The sequence below is a fragment of the Mesocricetus auratus genome, unplaced genomic scaffold (assembly GCF_017639785.1).
Source record: "Mesocricetus auratus isolate SY011 unplaced genomic scaffold, BCM_Maur_2.0 Super-Scaffold_100676, whole genome shotgun sequence".
In the NCBI taxonomy this organism is placed as follows: Eukaryota; Metazoa; Chordata; class Mammalia; order Rodentia; family Cricetidae; genus Mesocricetus; species Mesocricetus auratus.
In genome coordinates this window covers 131,835,927-131,860,369 of record NW_024429266.1, presented here as the reverse complement: position 1 = coordinate 131,860,369, position 24,443 = coordinate 131,835,927, and the positions used below count along the sequence as shown (strand labels likewise).

Here is a 24,443-nt window from a genome sequence, read left to right as displayed (position 1 = left end):
GAAAAACCCTAAACCATTTTAAATGCCATTTTCTGAAGGTCTTTGAAAACTTTGAAGACTATCTATCTATCTCTAATATATCTCTGTATATCTAGAAAACCTAATTAACTTAACTGTAAGTTCTGACTATTATAAGTAACTATCTATAGTCTGTATTATGTATTATGATTTAGAAGATCAGTATAAGCACAATACTTAATTAAGAGGAGAAATAAACACATCGCAAAATTGACCTTGAATTTGTATCAATAAATTAAAAACCATACCAATACAAAGTACTCATTTCCATACCATAATCCCATATTTCCTTTAAAAAGAGATTGGTTGTGATCATTAACCAATTATAAGCAACCCCATTCAAATGAAAACAAAGATTTATAAACAATATGGGGATTTGGATGTCGCTCATTCCAAACTGCTTTGTGCTGGAAGGGGGTGCTGTTCATACCATGGGGATCATTACAAAACTCAGAAACCTGTCCTTATTTTCGGGGTCTGTAAGGCTGCATCATCTTAGCTGTCTCAATTGTTGGAACACCTTGCCCACTGCTTCTGGGGTTCTTGGTTCATCAAAACACAGAAGCCTGGAAGGAATCCTCAGCCTTTCATTTTCTGTGGAAACATAAACAAAAACTCTTTTCCCAAGTAACCGGTCCTTATATTTAAAGTTAGAAGTCAAAGCATTTTTGAAAAATATAAGTTGGATTAATTCAGCAGCATTTATAATCAAGTATACTTTAGCAATTTTTCCTTCTTTAGCAATCAAAAAACTGAAAAACACAATAGCATACAGTATCCAGACTTTCTGTGTATTTTCCATCTTATGTGGCTTATTTATTTATCTGTTATTACTCTATTTCTTTTACTTTTATTTATTGCTGCGCCCCTTGTGCAACCTGTATCTGAGAATGTGCAGAGGGTGTCGGGATTGATGACACAGAGACCAGAATGCTCCTCAAGCAGGCTCTCTTTATTGCTACCCTGGCTGGTTATTATATACCCTGACACCAGAGGCAGAGGTGGGTGGGTCAGAAAGAGGCGGTTAGTCTTTGGAAAAGGTCAAGGTCAGGGCATTCCCGTGGGTGATCCCTTTTCAGGAACTTATTGCCCTGGGCACTGTATTGTTTTTAGTAATCATGTTTTTAGTAAACATTGTCTTACAGCTGCCTACTCCCAGGCTGATGGGGAAGTGGGTCTGTGGCCAAGGCCTGTTGTCCCCACAATTTATTTTTCTCTGAGACAGGCTTTCTCTTTGGAAATCTGCCTGCCTCTGCCTCTGGAGCAAATCCTACCAGCATGTGTCACCAGAGCCGGCTTCTCTATTTATTTACCACTATGTAGTTTCTTTTTCTCTCTCAAGCCTACATATATTTTAAAACATACTGTAAATCTTTACAGGTTTTTCTTCATCCAAATCTGACTTTACTGTAAATCTTTATGTTTCCTTGGCCACGTGTCTTATCTGTTAAAACTGCTGCTGTTTAAACTGCAGGTTTTCCAAGATAGTGGGCGTAAGCGTGACTCTAGCTCATTGCATCAGTCTATGTTGACATCCAGAAAAAGCTGTTGGCTTGGAGATGTGGTCACTGTCTCTTCTAGCTATATGTACATACCTTTCAATCGTTAGCAGAGCCTCTTAAAAGAACCTTGCTGTTTTTTTTTCTTATGCTGAGTCAGGAAGACTCCCTTAAGCGAGCCATGTGAGTCTCTGCTTGTCACTCCAAAACAAAGCCTACCTGAGAAAAATGCTGCTACCAAGAACCCATGCTTTTCTCCATTCTTTTGTTTCTAAAATTCCTTTAAAGCTTTTGTCGTTCTATGTGGAAATTTATGATCACACTCCTGATCACCATTTGTAGAGAGAAGCCTTCCCTCCAGCCAGGTCCCAGAGCCGCATCAGTCCCAAATGAACACACAGGACACTATATTAATTATGAAGCTGTTGGCTGTTTGCTTGTTTCTTACTGGCTATCTTTGTTAAGTATTTAACCCATCTAAGTATTTCTCTTACCAGAGAATAGGGTCTGGACTTCTTACCCCTATGGCAGCTACATGATGACTCCCTGTATTTCTCCTTCCCAGAGTCCTCCTGGACTCCCTATTCCCACCTATCTTGCTTTCCTATTGGCCAACAGTGCTTTATTGACATATACACAGGACTTCCCCATCAGGTCATATTCATGCTTCATGTCAGTGCAAGCCTCCCTGACACTGTTCATGGTGATGGTGGCTGCTGTGATGGTGACTGTGGTGCACTTTGGTTATGTTCTGTTTTTTAAGTGAATGATTACAATGAAGACAAGTAGAAAACAACAAGTTTCCCATTTACCTTACACAATTAAACATTCTATGTATTACAGGTGAAAACCAAATAATTCCCAAGAACCTACATACATTCATGTCCAGGCATTTTTTTCTATAGATTAACAGAGTATAAGCACACAAGGCATTTTTCTCAGCTAGTTCTTTTATAGTCAGGCTGCATTTTCCAGTTACATGGAAAGGATCAATCACTTCATTATTTATCTCAAAAGGTAATCTTATAAAAAATCTTAAAAGAATCACAAATCTATACTTTTATATATAAAAAACAGTCAGCTCTACTTTAAATCCTCAGGTATGCCCATCCATTAATAATTTTTTATATCAGGAAGCTGAGGGCAGAAATGGGTACAAGGAATTAATCATCACTTTTCATCATCAATCCATCTTAGCAAACCAGCAATAGCTACTCTGTGACTGTTTTTCTTCACTGATCTCAAGGAGTCCCTCACTCAACTATTAAAACTGTGCCTCTCTAAACTTTAAATTGTTTTCCAAGATTTTCTACCTCAAAGCCACTAGCAAAAGCATCTAAACCTAACTTCAAGTCATTATTTAAAGTGTTGTTTTAGCTGCTTTGCATACCAAAACCTGTGAACACATCACCCAACTTTAAGATGAAAGGAAATTGAGCTTAGCCTAGTTTCTGGGACACAATTGTTTTCCTTAATCATTAACCTAAGCCACAGTCTAAATGTCTCCTCAAGAGAGACTCATGAGTCCTAGCTGCATGACATGTCCTTGTTCCTATTTTCTACCCTTTGTAGCCCTTGCTTTATCAGGGAAGGGGAAACACTATATCCTACCTTTATCTATATTAATTTTCCCACCACACGAATCTCTATCATAATCCCTTAATATATTTTCTAAGAACCCTTAATCATCAAAATTCTATTTAAACTAACACTATTATTGTATAAAATCATTACTCCAGTTAAACAGTACAGCTTAAGAGGAAATCATCTTCATAATAACCCACAGGTGAAAATGCCCAGTAGAATGTGATATTTCCATGAGATAACCACACTTCATTAAAGGCAGTGGGGATCCTCCCATATCCATTCACACCATTGCTGACACCAGAGAAAAATGGCAGTGGCAAACATGTAAAGGCACAGCAGTAGCAAGAGACATTCTGGAGCAGAAGCCCTCGGTGCCTTGCCTATCCAAGATTCATCCATCAATGCTTTGCTGCCTGGTGGGTCAGTCTTCTGAAGCTCTATTGCCACCTGATGCTTCTGTGACATGGCACAGGTACACATCAGTGAGAATAGATGTGATGACTTATAGAGCAGATGGGTACCACTCATCTCCCAGCACACTTTCTGGCCTTTCTTATTGCCAAAGACACAAAAAATTAGGTTGTTTTCCTGCAGTATCACACAGGAGTTTGAATGAAGGAGCCACAGACCCCAGAATGTTACCCAGGAGATTCAGAAAAACCCTAGATCAGTTCATTTTTCTCTTTTTCAAGTGATTCCTAAGACTCAGAGATCATAATGCTGCCTCTGGAGCAACTGCATCTGGCCTATGACCAGATTTGAGACTATCTTCTTCTGTGAGATTTTGTAGATGTCGTAAGATACAAATTCTGAGTATTTGGAGTTCATTTAAACAGAGATTGACCTGGGTATGCATGCTTGACTTTCTCAGATCATATCCATTAGAGAGAAGCTATTTTCTCTCTGCTGTGCATCCCCTTGATGGTGCAATAACTGAGATTCCACATGTCAGGGAACTCTCAGTGACTGTAGAACCTTAGGGAAGCCTCTAGCCCACAGCTAGTAAAGGTGTACCTAGTCAGTTCCTGTGCAAACATGTTGAATGAGCTGGGAAGGAGATTCTTTGAGTAACTCCTCAACTGTAGCCTATGAGAGCCTGAGGGGAGGATCCAGACATACCCAACCCAGATTACAGATGTTGGTGTCTTAAGTCACTGAGTTTGCATTAGCTGTTGCGTAGCAGTAGGAAACAAATGGAAGACAGTTACAGTCTTGTGATGTAGGACTGTACTTGAGAAATGTTGTCAAGGATTATTCTGTTGAGCGGTCCTGCTCCACCTGGGGAGGATGCAGAAGTGCAAAGAAGGCTTATGTAAAAGAAGAAGGTATCTGGAAAGAGAATATTCTATGATAGTGGCTGTGCGTGCACTCTTGATCCCCGAGAATTCATGCACATTCAATAGTAGAACAACAAGAAAATGAAACGCAGCTGGGCGTGGTGTTGTGATCCAACAGTCAGGGGGAAGAGGCAGGTGGATTGGGCACTAGATAGTGATTTCCAGGTCAGCTCTAGATATATAGTGAGAACTTAATTATCCCCACCCCAAAAAGGTAGTGAAAATGGAGATATAAATGAAAGAAAGCAAAAAGAGAGTGTACCCAAACATGTGGAAGACACTGTAGAAAATGACATGACTATTAGACATGAAGAAAAGCACAGTTGATAAATCCAAGACTGTGAATACATGTTTGTGATGGGCACAGAGATGCAGATCAGAATCAAGGCAGTAAAAACAGCTTCAGTAGTCTCATATTTGTGATCTACTGAAAAAGGATTTTTGTAAGCCCAAGCACATAAAAGTGAAAACATGTTAGGGTCAGAATGTCATCTTATGTCTGTAAGACAACTGACAACCTTCAATGTTCAAAGCTCTTATTATTTTGAATAATGCAGAGTTTATTTTGTAAGTTTAAAATTGCTGTCTAGTTAATCTATTGACTATGAAATGCTTTGGAACTAGACCAGAGAGACCTTTATTTAGCAAACAAATTGTTAAGTTATAAAGCATACAGAGTGGGAGAAACATAACAGTCTAAAATTTTTTCTGTTTCACAGCTTCCTCCTTCTTGGAAACAGAGCTTCCAGAGTTCTATGACTGAGATATACTGTGGAAAGACATAGACCAAAGACTGAGACTCAGTGAACAGCAACTCCAGGAGGTTTTTGTTTAGCCCTGGAGCACTGTGGGAGGAAGCTCCTTACTCTGCTGACAGTAATAGGTTGCAGCATCATCAGCCTCCGCAGCATGGATGGTGAGGGTGAAGTCTGTCCCAGACCCACTGCCACTGAACCTGCCAGGGACACCAGAATCTAGGTTGGATGCACCATAGATCAGGAGTTTGGGGGGCTGTCCTGGTTTCTGTTGATACCAGTTTATAGGTTTAATAGGTACTATAGAGACTCTCAGGCTGGCCTTGCAGGAGATGGTGGCACTTTGCCCTAGAGACATGGTCAAAGTAGCTGGAGACTGGGTCAGCACAATGTCCCCAGTGGAACCTGGAATGATAAACACATATCACTGTCACAGATATGATGAAAGCAGGCCAGGGCAAAACATTCATGCATGAGGAATCTGTAACAACAGTCATGAGCTACATTCTGAGGAGCTATAAAATAAAAGAGAAAATTAAAACTAATGAAATACTATAGTTTCAATGATCATGACACCAAAGCATAAAAAACAGCAGTGGCCACGATGGATACTCAACACTGCATCCTCTCACCTGGAACCCAGACCAGCAGTACCCACAGCAGCAGCGCAGCAGACCCCATTTGTGAGACCTGGACAAGAGGCTGCTTCTTGGGCACTGTCAAGCTGCCTTTAAAGATGGTTGAACAATCTGCACTGTGGCTAATGTCTCAATATGCAAATCAACTCAGAAGAGCTTGACTTGGGGCTCACATAGGGTTAGCAAAGAATACCATAGAGTATTTTAGTGTATCCCAGGTGATTTTGTGGCTGGCCACAGGGAATCATCACTTCCTGTTACTGTAGGAGTCCATGTGGGAGAGTACTGTCACTGCTCTGTGGTAAAGGGTATGAGTTGTAGGATCACTGCCATCAAAGTAATTCAACTTTTTAAGAAAATCTTTTTATTGATTCTTTGTGGATTTCACGTCATGCAACCCAACCCTACTCATCTCTCCGTCCCCTAACTTCCACCATCTGCCCTTGCAACTTCCCCACAAAACAAAATTTAAAAGTAGAACCAAACCCCCCAAACCAAAGAAAAAATCTCAGCATGGAAGCTGCAGTGTGGCCCAATGAGTCACACAGTATACCCTTTAGTCCATATACCTTACTTGTAAGTATTTATTGCAGTCATTCATTGGTCTAGTTCGAAGCCCCTGGCTTCTGCTACACCCTCAATACTGGGCCCTCATTAGGACTCCTCTTGGATATCCTATTGTTGCCTTGTGTCCTGGAGATCCTGTAGCGTTGGATCTGTATGTCTGTCCCCTTCACATGCCCCAGCAGTTCGTAGGTGAGGTGGTGTTGTGGTGGGCCACCTTGTAGTTCTGGTTCTGGGCCTGGGTGGTAGCTGGGTTGGTCAGCCTGCCAGCTTTTTCTCCTCCTCATCATCACCCAGGTGAGCTCTCCAGCACTGCTCTGTCTAGCTCAACCAATGTCGCAGACAACAGGGAGCAGCACAGTTCTCCTGCTCTCACATCCTCACATCACTGGGGTCAGCTCTACTGTTTTGCCCAGTTGAGGTGCAGGGCATGCCCTCCAGATCATTGCACTTGGTTCTTTTGTTTTCACACTCCCCAGGTTGGCTCTTCTGTCTGTCACAGGTGGCAAGGGGTCAGGGGGAAGGCACATTTCCTTTACTCTTGCCATCACATTGTACACCAGGGAGGGGATGGGGGCAGTCCTCCTGCTGTCATGCCTACGGGCCTGGCTCATCTGAGCCCCACCAGCAGGGTCGGTTCTAGTGCGCTGCCCTGGCGAGAAGCCATGCCACTCTCCCATGTGCTCCCGCGATGATGGGCAGGGCCACTTCTACTCTTGTGGCTCTGGGGCCAGCTCTCTCACCTGCCACAGGTGGCAGATGGTGAGGGGAGGGAGGATGGTTTTCCTCACCCACGCTACCACACGGCAGATGAGGGGGTGGGATCGGTCCTCCTGCTCTTATGACCCTCAGCCTGCTCACCTGCAGGCCGTCAACAGGGTCAGCCCTATTGTGCTCCCAGGTGAGATGCAGGGCCCGCTCTCCCGCGTGGGCTTGCTGGTGGGGGACAGTGCCGATTCTCCCACTCTCATGACTTCAGGGCCAGTCCTCTCACCTGCCTGCAGGCTGCGAGGGGCCGGGGAGGGGGTGTCATCTCTCCCTCCTCCCCTACACCATAGGGCAGATGAAGGGTGGGGCCAGATCTCCAACAAGCACTGGGGTCTGCTCGACTATGCTGCCCTGGCTCTCTCTCCTGAGCGCTGCAGCTTCCACTGTCGTGACTCCGGGACCATCTTTTCCAGCTGCAGTAGGTGGCAAGGGGTGAGGGGCGAGGAGCGAGGGAGGTATCTCTCCCTCTCCCGAGTCACTGAGTGACAGACTGTGGGGCTAGCTCTCCCACTCTGCATACTCAGGGCCTGCTAACCCGCACCCCTGTCAGCAGGCACAGCTCTACTGTGCTTCCCTGGGGAGGTACAGGGCCTGCTCTCCAGAGTTGCGCAGTTGGTGAGGGGCAGGGCCAACTGTGTGCAGCCCCTTCCTCACTGCTTTTGGGTGTAACAGGAACCAAGCATATCAACACAGACCAAAGCTGCAGCAGAGCTGTGAACCTAGACGTGGCCCCAGGCCCCGATGACACCATGGTCCCAGGTGGCAACGCAGGTCACTTAGATTCAATGGTCTTGAATCCCCACATGGCCCAGGTGTGGGTCCAGATCCCAGACATGTGCACTGCCTTCTATGGTGACAGAAGCCTTGGGTATCAGTTCAGGTCCCGTCTTTGGTAGGGCCACAGATCCAGATATGGTCCTGGCTGCAGCTCAGGCCTGTACAATGCCCTGGGTGGCAGCAGGTGTTATTCAGGTCTATATGGGCCCAGCAGCAGCATAGCCCTTGACACCATAAAGGTCACAGGTAGAGACCCAGATCCTGGGAATTAGCGTGGCCTTCAGTGGCAACACAGGCCACAGATATCAGCATAAACTCAGGCTGTAGGACCATGGACCTAGACACGGTCTACCTCTGCAGTTCATGACTGGATGACACCGTGGGAGCCACAGACATCAACACAGACCCTCTCTCAGTTGCATTAGGGTCATGGACCAGGTCATGGCCCTTGGAAGCAGTCCAGACATCTGGCCCTGAGTGGCTGTAATATATCTATCTACCTCAACCTATTCCTCATTGCCCTTGCCTCTCTCCCCATCACGTTTATCATTCTGCTTCTCTCTCTCTCCTATTTTGCTGCCCTGTACTCACTCCCCAAAAGGATGCCCGTCTGCCTGATGGGCGGGCTTGTGGGTGAAATTCTTTCTGATCCAAGTTTTAGAGATTGGGGTGGAGCTGTGCTTGTCCTCCAGAGTCCATCAAGCCTAGACCAGAATTAAACTTTAAAAAAAGTCTTTATTTTTATTTTATGTGCATGAGTATCCTGTCTGTATGTCTGTGCACCTTATTTGTGCCTGTTGTTCTTGGATGCCAGAGACAGCATGGAATTCTCTCTCAAACTAGAGTTACAGATGGTTTTGAGCTGCCATGTAGATGCTGGAAAGGGACTCCATGTCTTCTGAAAGAGCAGGATGGGCTCTTAACCACTGGGTCATTTCTCTGGGTTGCAAATTATTTTTTTTCATATTTTACAATAACAATGTATTTCACATTTTGATTTTTCTCAGCAAGAGAAAGCAATCAGGTTTCACAAGAAAGAAAAAAAAAGGTGGTGGTGTGGTTCAGATTAGAAGGGGATGTTGGGTTATTAAGTGGCCTTGGTTCCAAACATCATTAGGCACAGGAAAGGCAGTGAGCAATGAGAACAACATGCAGATGGGCTCTGAAAACCTCACTTTGTAGATGAATGGGCTTCCTCATGGATAAGACATGACTCTCCATCCACTCAATTGACGGCCATTTCTGGTCCACGTGACTCCGTCGCAGTCTGAGGAGTCATTCTCTGAGACATATTCGGAGTGGGGAAGCACCCAGTCCTCTGCATTCCACTCGGTCCATCCTTATTGTAAGTAGATATCTGAAGTGAAGAACCCCACCTGAATTATCAAAACCATGATGTTCCAAAGATGATAGGAATGGTTATGCAGTCAATGTAGTTAATGTTAGATTCATTTAAGTTAATATGTTTAACTTAAAGTCATGTCTTGGTTTTGGATAAGGAATCAATTGAAAGAAACCAGTGAGGGATTTTACTTAATACATTCATAGAGAAATGCTTACCTGGACTCAGCCCTTAAAGGCAAGGCTCACATCAAAAAATATAACAGAAATGCATAGCAGTCATTACAACTTTAGTGAAAAATGCACCAGTCAATGATAACAGATTTTTTTTAGTTAGATGTGAGAGTTAATTTATTTTCATATTCTTTACTCATATATTTTTAAATTTTACAAGATACCATTTTTACCAAATAAAAATATATTTGAGAAGATGTCTTAAGGGAGAGTGACGCCCTCCATGGAGGATTTCCAAAGTCTGTCATTTAATCCAGGGCAGGGCCTAGGTCTTCTCCCAAGAGTCCAGGCTGAGACAGCATCCCTCATTGTAGGATGTCTTAAGCTACAGTAACTGGTTTTTATACATCTGAATCCATATTCCACAGAAACTAAAACAAACAGTAAGGACTGAATGTTTGAAAGCCACAATCAAATATAAAGACAGCCACCAAACACATGCATGCTTACCTGGAACTAACAACACTGGGTCATAATCCTGGATTCCCAGAACCTCCATCCAGCGACTGATGGAAGCAGAGGCAGATACCCACAGCTAAACACTGAACTGAACTCCTGGTATCCAGTCACAGAAAGGAAGAACTGATGGGCAAAGGAGTTAAGCCTGGGCTGGTTTAACCCACATAAACAGTTGACCTGAACAGGGGGAGCTCTTGAACCCCAGATTGATGGCTGTGTAGAAAACATATGACTGACACAGACTCCCTGAATGTGGGTGTCAGTGAGGAGACCTAGGTAATCTATGGGGCCTTGGGTAGTATTTATCCCTGGCATACAAATGGATTTTGGCTACCCATCCCACAATGAGGGATGCTGTAGACTAGGCTGACTTCGAATTCACTGAGATCCCCCTGCCTCTGCCTCCCCAAGAGCTGGGATTAAAGGTCACACTGTCCTGCTGTTTTGTTTTTGAACCAACCTTTCATCCCTGGATTCAAACCAAGATGGTCATGGTCATAGTATACCCTCCTCTTAATGTGCTCATTGATTTTTTGCAGGTTTTTTGGGGGGGTATGTTAAAATCAGGGAAATTGGTCTCTTTGTCATTTCCCCCTATGTCTTTGTGCTGTCATCTGGGTAATGCTGGCTTCATATTGTGAGAAAGTGGACTAAGATTTGATCCTGGCCCTTCTTATCCCTCTACTATAAAAGCTTGAAAATGTTTATGTTACTGTTCTATGAAAGGACTCTCATTGGCACTTTAATGGTTTTCTTGGGAAATGGCCTTCTTGACTATAGGGTCTGTTTCCCCTTTACAAAAGAACTGGTGAGATGGACCATAGGATACAAGAAGGCCATCAGGATAAGACTCAGCAGCCTGGAAACAACTAGCTTTCCTGTACTTACATTTGTCTGACCTATGACTATCACCATCTTTTCCTAGGTTATATCCACTAACAGGGTAAGATTTTTGGAAAGTTTCAGTATATTGGTCAGGGTCAACTGAAAAATCTCCTAAAGTCAGATTTAATCTGACTTAAGTTTTACAAGGAAAGGGGATTTGAATTCTGGAGAACAAAAATTGCCTTGACATTTCCTTTAAGGGGAACTAAAGGAATCTGGGGACTACTTGATGGTGGTTAATTAATAGAGAAACCAACCTATTGTTTCCTTAAGAGTCATTGATCCAGCACAGATGCAGTATTAATGGAGGCTAGAAGGGTAGATTCCACATACCATTGTCCATAGAGATTTAAATGTTCCCATAAAGCAAAAAATTATAGAGGACCTCAGGTCATTTCCAGCCTCATGTCATGTCAGGTTAAGACTAGTTGGATATTAGTATTATAGTTAATACTTCTCTTAGGAGGCCACTTTCTCTTTTCCAGCTTATAGCTAAAACAAGGTGCAGTACAGGGAAGTACCAAAGCACTTGCCCCTTAGGGATGTAGGATCGAAGGAGTTCTAGTGTCTCAGTGCTCCAGAGAAGTCCAACGGATGAGGGCTCATTGCCCATCTGAAAAGAGAAGAAGGTATCCATTAAGTCTTCTCCTCCACCAACCCCATGTCTTGAAAGTTCCCTGATGACACTCTGCCTCAAACAAGGTGGAGTTTGGGGACCAACCCCTGATGTTGTCCTCTGTCCTCCATGTGCACTCTGTGTCAAGGCACACTTACTCACACATTTTATACACCATACACAAAGGATGAAGAAAGAAAGGAAGGAAGGAAGGAAGAAAAGGAGAGGGCAGGGAGACTTCAACCACAGCCATAGAAGTTGTTAAAATGGTGAATATTGCATAAAGACAACAAGTCAATCAGTAAATCTTATATTGAAGACTTAATTTGAGGATGGACATAGAGGTAGAGACATTGGAACCAAAGCAGAAAAATAACTGCAGCACAGCCTTACGTTTCTAAGCAACTGTAGCAGACTGTTTGTGAGTGCAAATGAGCAAAAGCAATGGGAGAATAGAAACACTGGGGTCAGAATGCAAGCCTGCATCTGAAAGATTTACTGACACTCTTAGCTACTCAAAGCTCTTTTCAGCTTAAATGGCAAACAACAAAACGTCCATTAAGTTTACCGTTGTCCTAATGCAAAAGAGTTACTGATTCTAAAAAAGTTGCTTAATAAATGGCAGATCAGAGGTGAGTAAGTGGCTTGGCAGTTGAGAGCACTTCTGGCTCTTGCACTTTGTTTTCCATCGCCCACATCAAGTAGCTCGAAATCTCCTGAAACACCAGCTCCCTGGGACACTTACACATACGCCAACACCCCACCCCACTTAAAGATAAAAGAAATCATTAAAAAAAGATGCTAGGTCAGATTGGCAAGACTGACCAGCTGGTAATTGGAAAGGTGCCTATAGCAAAGGCCGATGAGCCTGAGTTTGATTCCCAGACCCCACACGGTGGAAGAAAAGAACCATCTCACTCGGGTTATCTTCTGACACCCCCCCCCCCCGTCTGTCTGTCTCTCTCCATTTGCTTCTTTATCTTTTTTTAAATTTTATTTTCCAGTTTAAATTCAGAAAAGAAACAAGGTTGCTTCACAAGTCAGTTCCAGGTCCCTCTCCCTTTCCCTCCCCTCCTCCTGTGCCCTCCCCCCCCAGTTATCCCCTCATTTCCCCAGGGAGGGTGAGGCCCTCCATGGGGGGTGTCCATATTCTGTCATTTCATATAGGTCAGGGCCTAGACCCTTCCCCAAGAGTTCAGGGTGAGAGTGCATCTCACATTGTTCTATGGGAGTCCAAAGTCCGTGTGTATACTTGGGATGGGTACTGATCTGCTGCCCAAGGCTCAATAGATTCCCTAGGCCTCCTCACTGACACCCAGATTCAGGGGGTCTTGATCAGTCCCATGCTGGATTCCCAGGCTGATGCCTGGGATTCAAGAGTTAACCTTTGTCTGGTCAGCTGTTTCTGGGGGTTAAACCAGCCCAGTCTTAATCCCTTTGATCATCAGTCTTCCCTCTCTGTTACTGGCTTTCTTGAGTTCAGCTCAGTACTTAACCAAGGGAGTCTGCCTCTTCTTCGATCAGCCACTAAATGAAGTTTCTGTTTCCCAGAGTCTCTGGCCATAGGATTGTAGGCTGGCCCTCCCCAGATCTATGTCTAAAATCCATATATGAGAGAGTACATGCCATGTTTCTCTTTTTGTGACTGGGTTACCTCACTCAGGATAGTTTTTTATCTTTTTACGTATAGGCTCTCAATTGCCTTTTGTAATCCTTCTGGATATTATTTTAGGATATGATATGAACTGTCAAACTAATAGCAACTATGACTGAGAGTGTATACATCCCAGGTAGGTCGTATACCTCTTTTAAAATTCCATGTCTAGTAGAAACAAAAAGGTTTCTAAATTCCTGGATGGTGATAGTAACAGATTGTAAAAATTATCAGATTAATTTGCAAAAATATCCGGTAATGTACCCAAGTAAAACCCCAGAAACTCGTCCTTGTGTCTCAGGGTCTCAGCTACACAGGCAGAAGACATGTGCACGCTTGCTGGCCTGCTCATTGACTTTACCTTGCAATGATGACGTGTGGCCAGCAGGTGCCGCAGGTGTACCACCAAAGCAAATCCAGGGACCCTGAAACTCAGGTCTCAAATGTCCTCTAAGCAAGACTCAGACAAACCCAAACCGAATGGATTTTTGTTAAAGAGAAAGGAAAAGGAAGCAACCTGCAATGCAGCAGCGTCTGAAGGACTGGCAGTCGCTGGTAGGCTAGCAGAGCAGGGTGGCTCTACTTGGCTGGAGCTCTAGCTAAGGAGGGGCTTGCAGCAGCGAGCACCTTCAAGCTGACGTGGGGCTCTGGTCGATAACCTAGTGTCTAGTGGATACGGGCTGCTCACTGGGAACAGGGAACTGGTGCAAGCACAAGCTGTAGGCAGCCGCACTGGACACAGCATGAGAGAGGCGTGGGGATGGGAGAAAAACCGTGACAGCGGCAGTGGCAGCTGAGGATCACACTGGCTGGGGTGCTGGGAGCCAGAGCGTGTGTGCGTGCACTGTGGAACGCTGGTGGGGTCTGAGAACAGGGCAGGGGTGCACCCGGCACTGCAGCCCCTGAACGCAGGTGGGAGCAGGGTGGTCTGATCGAGCTAATAAAGCGCGGTGGGCAGAGGAGGCAGACTCTGAGTCCCACACTCTGGCACGGAAGATGCCTAGGTCCAGTAGCCGCAGATGCCAAGGCAGCTAGCCATGAACTGGCTGTGGAGAACAGGTCACATGGGCACCAAATGAGGGTGAATAAAGAAGTCAACGAACACCCGAATAAAAGAATAACAAATATTTATACCCTCATTGGTCTTCTGCCCCTGGAGGCGCAGTATGTTGTTGTCATGCAGGATGTTCAGACCACCACCCAAGAGAGAGTGAGAACGACCCCTCCTGTTCCTCTTAAGGGGATCACCTTCCACACATCGACTGGTAACTCAAAACTATTGGTGGAACAAATTTCCTCTTCTCTCTCCCTCTCCCTCTCCCTCTCCCTCTCCCTCTCCCTCTCCCTCTCCCTCTCCCTCTCCCTCTCCCTCTCCCTCTCCCTCTCCCTCTCCCTCTCCCTCTCCCTCTCCCTCTCCCTCTCTCTCTCTCTCTCTCTCTCTCTCTCTCTCTCTCTCACACACACACACACAATGTCTTTGGCTAACTTTTTTTCCCTCCCTCAGGGAAGCAATTTGTATTTATTAATAAATCTCTTAAAACACATAAAAAATAAGAGCAAATCTTAAATGTTAGGACAGTCAAAGGAGGAATACCGAAGGTGGGAGGGAAGAGGCAGAAATGTGGTCATGGAGATAGGGTAGAAGAAGAGATAAAACCATCCAAAGATAAATATGTGTCAATAAAATTTAAATGAATAAATAATAATTAAGACACAATCATAAAGATCTATATTTTGCTAGGAAATCATTAAAGTATGAAGTGTATAGGATGAGACAAACATGTAAATCAGTTTATAAGCTTGCTTCATTGTTCAAGATCTTTCCCCAAACAAGACTAGAGCTGTGTGTAGAGATGTCAGACAGTAAGAGACAGCCCAGAGACTGAGCCTTGGTGAGCAGCAACTCCAGGAGGTTTTTGTTTAGCCCTGCAGCACTGTGGGAGGAAACTCCTTACTCTGCTGACAGTAATAGGTTGCAACATCATCAGCTTCCACAGGATGGATGGTGAGGGTGAAGTCTGTCCCAGACCCACTGCCGCTGAACCTGGCAGGGACTCCAGATTCTAGGTTGGATGCTGCATAGATGAGGAGCTTGGGGGGCTGTCCTGGTTTCTGTTGATACCAGTGCATGAAATCTATGTTATATTTATTAACACTTTCACTGGACTTGCAAGAGATGGTGGCCTTTTGTCCCATAGACACAGGCAACAAAGCTGGAGACTGAGTCAGCACAATGTCCCCAGTGGAACCTGGAATCATAAACACACAGACCATGGTTATACATGTTTAGAAACCTTCCCAGCAAAGGAATTTTTCATTAAAAAATTTAAGACTCCTTGTGGGCATCGCTTTGGGAAACCAGAAAATCAAAGGGAAGGAGGAACTTAAAACCAATTACAAATGCCTTAAATCTAATGATCAAGATCCCAGAGGCGTGGAAAACCATGATGGCTGCAGCGGATGCTCCCAACCCTTCTCTGCACCCTCTCACCTGGAACCCCGAGCAGCAGCATCCATAGGAGGAGTGCGTTTGACTCCATCTCTGAGTACTGGAGAAGAGAATGTTTCTTAGGCTCCTGGCAGCTGACCTTAAAGGAACCTGCGTTGTTGTATAATGACTCAATATGTAAATCAGCCCAGAAATGTTGGTGCTGGTGCTCAAAGGGCACCTGCTGGGAGTTTGTGTCAGCACACAACTTACTAGAGCATGGCAAGTGTATCTTAAAGGAGCCTTGCAGCCTATTCTATTAAGTCTTTACCCTGTCATCTTTCTGAGGTGTGATGTGGGACAGTGCACTGTGGATATACTATGTACAGAATGTAAGTTATTTCAGGAAAAACTTGATCCTTCAAAATTGTACACATCCAATGAAAATATCTAAGAGGGAATGGAAAGTGAGGACTCAGATAAAAGTACCATAATTAATTCTTGGCATAGTTTCTTTTTTAGTTATATCTGTGTTTCAGTGTGTGTGATGCTGTCCCTGTACCTTTGTATGTTTGTGCCTGCTCTTGTTTGAGAGCAACCTCCTGGAAGTAAGAGGATATCCTAGGGTTTGGACTTTGCCTTCTGCCTTATGTGAGACAGGGTCTTTTGTTCACCATGGCTCATGAAAGGCTGCCTGGCCCATGTTCTTCTTCTGTAGAGTCTCTTGTCTCAGTCTCTCATCTTGGCACAGCATCACTCTGAGTACAGTCATGTGGTGCAGCTGAATCTGGCTTCATGTGGGTTTCTGGGCTGTGAACCAGGTTCTCATACTTGTGTCAAGCATGTTACCCACAAAGACACCCCAGGTCATTTTAAAAAATAAAAACATTGAAAGGAAATTCTTCAGGCTTAACATAACATACTTATTTTCTTAAAAAATTATCTGTTTTTTAATTCTTAAATTGTTTAATTTCTTACATATGTTACTTCCAGCTTCCTCTCCCTCCCCTCCTCCCCCACCCCCCAATCCCCTCATCCCCCCTACTCCTACTCCCCTCTGCTCCCCATGGAGGGTAAGACCTTCCATGGGGGGATTTTCAAAATCTGTCATATTATCCTGGGCAGGGCCTAGGCCCTCCCCCATGTGTCCAGGCTGAGAGAGCATCCCTCCATGTGGAATGGGCTCCCAAAGTCCATTCGTATGCCAGGAATGAATACTGATCCGAGGTTCCATAGATTGCCGAGGCCTCCTCTCTGACACCCAGGTATGGGGAGTGTCTGGATCAGTCTCATGCTGGCCACTCAGTCATCAGTCTGGGGTTCATGCATTTCCCCTTGCTCAGGTCAGCTGCCTCTGTGGGCTTCACCAGGCGGATCTTGACTCCTTTGCTCATCACTCCTCTTTGTAACTGGGTTCCAGGAGGTCAGTTCAGTGTTTAGCTGTGGGTGTCTGCCTCTGCTTCCATCAGCCACTGAATGAGGGTTCTAGGACGGTATAAGGTAGTCATCAATCTCATTTTTGGGGGAGGGCATTTAAGGTAGACTTAATGCCAGTTGGTGTCATTCTTGTAGATCTCTGAGAATCTCACTAGTGCTGGATCTCTCCTGGAACATATTATGGTTCCCTCTATGATAATATCTCTCATCCTGTTCTCAATGCTTACCCAGACTCACCCTTCCTGCTCCCCTATGTCCTCCTCTCCCCGCCTCTTCTCCCCTCCCTTTCTTCCATCTCCTGCTCCCCTCCACTCTCCCCATGCTCCCAATCCCCTCAGGAGATCTCTTCCCATTCCCCTTCACTGGGTTACCATGCATATCTCTCTTAGGATCCTCCCTGTTTCCTAGACTCTATGGCAGAGGGATTGTAGGCTGGCAATCCCCTGCCCCATGTCTAAAATCCATATATGAGTTAGTACATATCATGTTTGTCCTTTTGTGACTGGGTTATTTCACTCAGGATGATTTCTTCTAGTGCCATACATTTGCCTGCAAATTTCAAGATTCTATTTTTTCCCACTGAATAGCACTTAATTGTGTAAATGTACCACATTTTCTCTATCCACTCTTCAGCTGAGGGGCATCTAGGTTGCTTCCAGGTTCTGGCTATTACAAATAATGCTGCTATGAACATAGTTGAGCAGATGTCCTTATTGTATGAATGTACATCCTTTGGGTATATGCCTAAGAGTGTAATTGCTGGATCTTGAGGCAGACTGATGCCCATTTTCCTGAGTAATCTCCATACCGATCTCCAAAGTGGCTGCACAAGTTGGCACTCCCACCAGCAATGGAGGAGTGTTCCCCTTTCTCCACATCCTCTCCAACATAAACTGTCATTGCTGTTTTTGATTTTAGCCATTCTGATAGGAGTGAGATGGTATCTCAGAGTTTTGATTTGCACTTTCCTGATGGCTAAGGATTGTGAGCATTTTGTCAAGTGTCTCTCAGCCATTTTAGATCCTGTACTGAGAATTCTCTGTTTAGTTCTGTACTCCACTTTTTAATTGGATTATTTGGTATTTTGGACACTTGATTCTTGAGTTCTTTGTAATTTTTGGAGATCAGACCTCTGTCAGATGTGGGGTTGGTGAATGTCTTTTTTCTATTCTGTGGGCTGTTGTTTTGTCTTGTTGACTGTGTCCTTTGCCTTGCAGAAGCTCCTAAGTTTCAGGAGGTCCCATTTATTAATTGTTAATCTCAGTGTCTGTGCTACTGGTGTTATGTTCAGGAAGTGGTTTCCAGTACCAGTTTGTTCAAGGGTACTTCCCACTTTTTCTTCTAAGAGGTTCAGTGTGACTGGATTTATGTTGAGGTCTTTGATCCATTTGGGCTTACATTTTGTGCGCGATGATAGAAATGGATCTATTTGCAGGCTTTTACATGACAGCATCCAGTTATGCCAGCACCATTTGTTGAAGATGCTTTTCTTTTTCCATTGTATAATTTTAGCTTCTTTGTCAAAGATCAGGTGTTCAAAGGTGTGTGGGTTAATATCAGGGTCTTCAATTCGATTGCATTGGTCCACCTCTTTATTTTTGTGCCAATACCAAGCTATTTTCATTACTATAGCTTTATAGTAGAGCTTGAAGTCAGGGATGGTGATACCTCCTGAAGTTCTTTTATTGTACAGGGTTGTTTTGGCTATCCTAGATCTTTTGTTTTTCCATATAAAGTTGAGGATTGTCCTTTAAAAGTCTGTGAAGAATTGTGCTGGTATTTTTTTTTTTGTTTTTTTCGAGACAGGGTTTCTCTGTGGCTTTGGAGGCTGTCCTGGAACTAGCTCTTGTAGACCAGGCTGGCCTCGAACTCACAGAGATCCACCTGCCTCTGCCTCCCAGGTGCTGGGATTAAAAGCGTGCGCCACCAATGCCCAGCCTTGTGCTGGTATTTTAATGGGGATTGCATTGAAACTGTAGATTGCTTTTGGTAAGATTGTCATTTTCACTATGTTGATCCTACCTATCCAAGAGCATGGGAGATCTTTCCATTTTCTGGTGTCTTCTTTAATTTCTTTCTATAAAGACTCAAAGTTCTTGTCATACACGTCTTTCACCTGTTTGGTTAGAGTTACCCCAAGGTATTTTATGTTGTTTGTGGCTATTGTAAAGAATGATGTTTCACTGATTTCATTCTCAGCCTCTTTATTGTCTATATATACTAGAGCCACTGTTTTTTTAGTTAATTTTGTATCCTGCCACCTTGCTGAAGGTGTTTATCTACTGTAGGAGTTCCCTGGTAGAATTCTTTGGGTCACTTACATAGACTATCATATCATCTGCAAATAGTGAAAATTTGACTTCTTTCTTTCCAATTTGTGTCAGCTGTTTCTCTTGGAGGAGTCCCCGAGGCTAGCACAGGTGGGGGCAACCAGGTCTAAGGGAGGTTACTGTTAAGGACTCAACCACTGTGGGAGGCATCTTCAGTGTTTGAAGACAGTAATAAACTGCAAAGTCCTCAGGCTGAAGGTCTTCAATAGTGAGGGTGAATTCTGTCCCAGATCCACTGCTGATGAACCTGGTGGGGACTCCGTCAATCCTGACTGAAGCATGGTAAATGAAGGTCTTGATGGTCTGCCCTTGTCTCTGCTGGTACCAGGACAAGTAGTGCTTTCTGTCTGTGTAGAGGAGGCTCTGACTGGCCCTGCAGGTGATCGAGACTCTCTCTCCTGGAGAACCATGAAGGGATTCTGCTGGCTGGGTGAGTGTGATCTGTCCCTTGGAAGCTGTAACCAGAGGCACAGGGGGATAGAGAGATTGTGAAACCCTAGATCAGAGTTTCCTACTATCACCAGGCCGTGACCTGCCAGACCTGTGCTGCAAATGGCTTTTGCTCCTTATCACTTATCACTTTCAAACACAGTCAAAGCATCCAAAGTCGCCATGGAATGTTATCTCACCTGTGACACTTAAGAGAAAGAGGAGGAGTGGGATGGCCACCATATTGCTGCCTCTCTAGCTTCTGAGAATGCTCTGGTATAACAAGAAGCTGCGTTTATAAGCCCTGATCATTGGGAGGGGCCAGTGAGAGATGTTAAAGCAAACCCAGACGAGAATGAAGACTGAGCAAATGGAATAGAGGACTGTGGTTGCATCTGGCTACCACAGCCTCTCATCTACTGCCTGATGTTACCCTTACCCCGAGGATTTCCTCAGGTACTGTCACAGGTGCTGTGACTATTGTGTGATAGCCACTGCTACCTCCAGGGTAGTCAGCAGTCTGGTGTGGAGGGAGATCTCTCTCATGCATTAGTAACTCCACAGAAGGAGGGCCATCAGTCGCCCCTAAGCTGCAAGTATAAGGCCCAATGCTGCTCTGTGACGCCTCAAACAAGGCTCAGCTGCCCCTGTGACTGGGGGGCACAGACCCTGTTGCTATGGAACGCCACTTCAATACTTCACCTGGGCATCATGCTAAATTGTGATGTGGAAACAGCTAATCTAGCAACCCAGGAGGCTGGCTAAACTTCCTCAGTTTATCCTCAGGATGGGTTTAGGCCTTGATCTGTAAAGTTTTTCATTAAATAAGTTGAAATCATGAGATGGAATCAGACAAAACTGTCATCATGTTCCCCATGTTACTCATTTCCACCTGAGTGTTTATTGCTCATTTTTATTAGGTAAAATTAGAAAATCTGAGGCAAACCAGGGCCCATTTCTGGACTGCCTGCCTGGGCCTGGGCTCTGCCACTGAGGCTTCCACCTCCGCTGAGGTGGCAGGAACCAAGGTACCATAGTTTCCTGCTCCACCCACAGAACTAGGATTAGACCAGCTGCTGGTGCTCGGGACTGCCACAGTGGATTCCATCCCAGAGGCAGGAGCAAATTCACCCTAGCATCCTAGTCTGTGCTCCACCCACGTGACTAAGACTATCAGGGCCTGTGTCCAGGCCACACTCCTGTGCCTGGAGTATACCACTGGGGCTCCCATCCATCCCAGTGAGATCCAAAGCACCCCAGCATCCTAGTCCATTTTTCCATTTATGAGACAAGGAAGTGGAGAGCTACCAGAACAGTGGACATGCCTACACCCATCAGGAGAGGAAGAGGCACCCTCTGGAACCCACTGCAAGAACAGATGGGAAGGAGACAATATAAAAACACAAGGAGCAACAGAAAAACCAATATGACAACGCCAGAGTCCAGAGACCCTACACCAACAAGATTGGAACATCCCGACACAAATGAACCAGAAGAGAATGACATTAAAAAAACAACTTCATGGAAATGATAGAGGCCCTCAAAGAGGGTATGAGAAAATCCCCTAAAGGGATGGAAGAAAAAACAATCCAAAATGCAAGAATTGGAGGAAAAGACAAAGCAAAAATTGCAAGAAACAATTCAAACAGTTCAAGGGCTGAAATCTGAAATAGAAACTATAAAAAACACAGTCTGAAGGAATGCTGGAAATAGAAATCTAGGAAAATGGTCAGCTACTACAGATGCAAGCATAACCAACAGAATACAAGAGATGGAAGAGAGAATCTCAGGTGTTGAAGATACACTAGGAGAATTAGATTCATCGACCAAAGAAAACTTTAAGTCCAACAAATCCCTAACAAAAAATATCAAGGAAATATGGGACACTGTGAAAAGACCAAACATAAGAATAACAGGTATGGAAGAAGGTGAAGAACCCCGCCTCAAACTGGCAGAAAACATATTCAACAAAATCATAGAAGAAAACTTTCCCAACCTAAAGAAAGACATGCTAATGAAGGTACAAGAAGCTTATAGAACACCAAATAGAGTGGACACGGCCAAAAATCCCCTTGATACATAATAATCAAGACCCCAAACATACAGAATAAAGAAAGAATGTTAAGGGAAGCTAATGAAAAATGTCAAGTAACATAGAAAGGCAAACCTATCAGAATTACACCTGACTTCTTCATGGAAACTATGAAAGCCAGAACGTCCTGGGTAGATATTCTACCAACATTTACATCCACGGATGCCAGCCAAGACTGCTATACCCAACAAAACTTTCAATCAATATAGATGGAGAAACAAGATATTTCATGACAAAACCAGATTTAAACAATACACAGCCACTAACCCAGCCCTACAGAAAGTGCTGGAAGGAAAACTCCAACCCAAGGAAGTTAAATACAACCAGGAAAACATAGTCAATAGATAATCCCAGTTTAACAACAGTCAAAAGAAAAAGTGGTAGAAATCAACGTACAATTCCACCCCAAAACCATTCCAAAATAAACAAGAATGAGCTATCAATGGTCATTAATTTCCCTCAATATTAATGGTCTTAAGTCACCCATAAAAAGACACAGGTTAACAGCATGAATTTGAAGACAGAATCCATCCTTCTGCTGCATACAAGAAACATACCTAACCCTCAAAGACAGACGTTATTTCAGAGTAAAGGGTTGGGAAAAGATTTTTCAATCAAATGGACCCAAGAAACAAGCAATGGTAGCAATGCTAATATCTAACAAATTAGACTTAATACTAAAATCAATCAAATGAGATGAAGGAGGTCACTTCATACACATCACAGGAGAAATCAACCAAGATGAAGTCTCAATTCTGAACATCAATGCCCCAATTATAAAGCCATCCACGTTCGTAAAAGAAATATTACTAAAACTCAAAGCACATATAAAACCTCATACACTTGTAGTGGGAGACTTCAACACCCCACTCTCACCACTAGACAGGACTACAAGACAGAAACTTAACAAGGATATGAAGGACCTAATAGAAGTTATGACCCAATTAGGTTTAACAGACATCTATAGAACTCTCCATCTAAACACAAAAGAATATACCTTCTTCTCAGCTCCACATGGAACCATCTCAAAAACCAACCACATACTTGGAAACATAGAAAACCTCAACAGGTACAAAAAAATTGGAATAGCTCCATGTATTTTGTCAGACCATCATGCCTTAAAGTTAGAATTCAACAATAACACAAACCGCAGAAACCCCGAAAACTCATGGAAATTGAATAATACACTATTGCACCACTCCTGGGTCAATGAAGAAAAGAAAAAGAAATAAAAAATTCCTAGAATTCAATGAGAATGAAGACACAACATACCCAAACTTATGGGACACTTTGAAAGCAGTGCTATGAGGGAAGTTCATAGCATTAAGTGCCCACATGAAGAAACTGGAGAATAGTCACACTAGAGAATTAACAGCACAACTGAAAGCTCTAGAACAAAAGGAAGCAAACCCATCCCAGAGGAGCAGACACCAAGAAATAATTAAATTGATGGCTAAAATCAATAAAGTAGAAACTAGGAAAACCATACAAAGAATCAATGTAACATAGAGTTGGTTCTTTGAGAAAATCAACAATATAGACAAAACTTTATCCAAACTTACCATATGGCAGAGTATGAACATGTAAATTAATGAAATCAGAAATGAAAAGGGGGACATAACATCAGACAGTGAGGAAATCCAGAGAATCATCAGGTCATATTTTGAAAAGATGTACTCCACAAAATTTGAAAATTTAAAGGAAATGGACAATTTTCTGGATAAATATCATTTACCAAAATTAAACCAAGAATAGGTAAGCAATTTAAATAGTCCTATAACACCTAAAGAAGTAGAAGGAGTCACCAAAATTCCCCCAACCAAAAAAAGCCCAGCGCCAGATGGCTTCAGTGCAGAATTTTACCAGAAATTCAAAGATCAGGCTATACCAACTCTCCTCAATGTATTCCATGCAATAGAAACAGAAGGGTATCTGTCAAAGTCTTTTTATGACGCTTCAATAACATTGATACCCAAGCCATACAAGGACACAACTAAGAAAGAGAACTTCAGACCAATATCCCTCATGAACATCGATGCAAAAATACTCAATAAAATACTGGCATATCGGATCCAAGAACACATCAGAATCCTCATCCACCATGATCAAGTAGGCTTCATTGCAGGGGATGCAGGGATAGTTCAACATACAAAAATCCATCAATGTAATATACACCATATAAACAAACTGAGAAACGAAAATCACGATCATCTCACTAGATGCTGAAAAAGCGTTTGATACAATCCAACACCCCTTCATGATAATGGTCTTGGAGAGATCCAGGATACATACCTTTAGGTATATACAGCAAAACAACAGCCAACATCAACGGAGAGAAACTCAAGGCAATTCCTCTAAGATCAGGACCAAGGCAAGGCTGTCCCCTCTCCCCATATCTCTTCAATACTGTACTGGAAGTTTAGCTAGAGCAATAAGATAATAAAATGAGATCAAGGGGATACAAATTGGAAAGGAAGAGGTAAAACTTTCACTATTTGCAGATGATATGATAGTTTGCATAAGTGACCCAAAAAACTCTACCAGGGAACTCTTGCAGCTGATAAACACCTTCAGCAATGTGGCAAGATACAAGAT

At 43.6% G+C, this 24,443-nt stretch overlaps 1 gene segment (V, D, J or C); it reads right to left on the bottom strand.

Moving 5' to 3' along the window:
* LOC101840468 overlaps positions 1–15,742 on the bottom strand; it is a 46,739-nt gene extending 30,997 nt beyond the window's left edge. Inside the window, 2 exon segments of the V gene segment in view lie at positions 15,075–15,381; positions 15,624–15,742. Of these exon segments, the coding sequence occupies positions 15,075–15,381; positions 15,624–15,672 (356 nt within the window).
* Between the last annotated feature and the right edge of the window lie 8,701 nt (positions 15,743–24,443).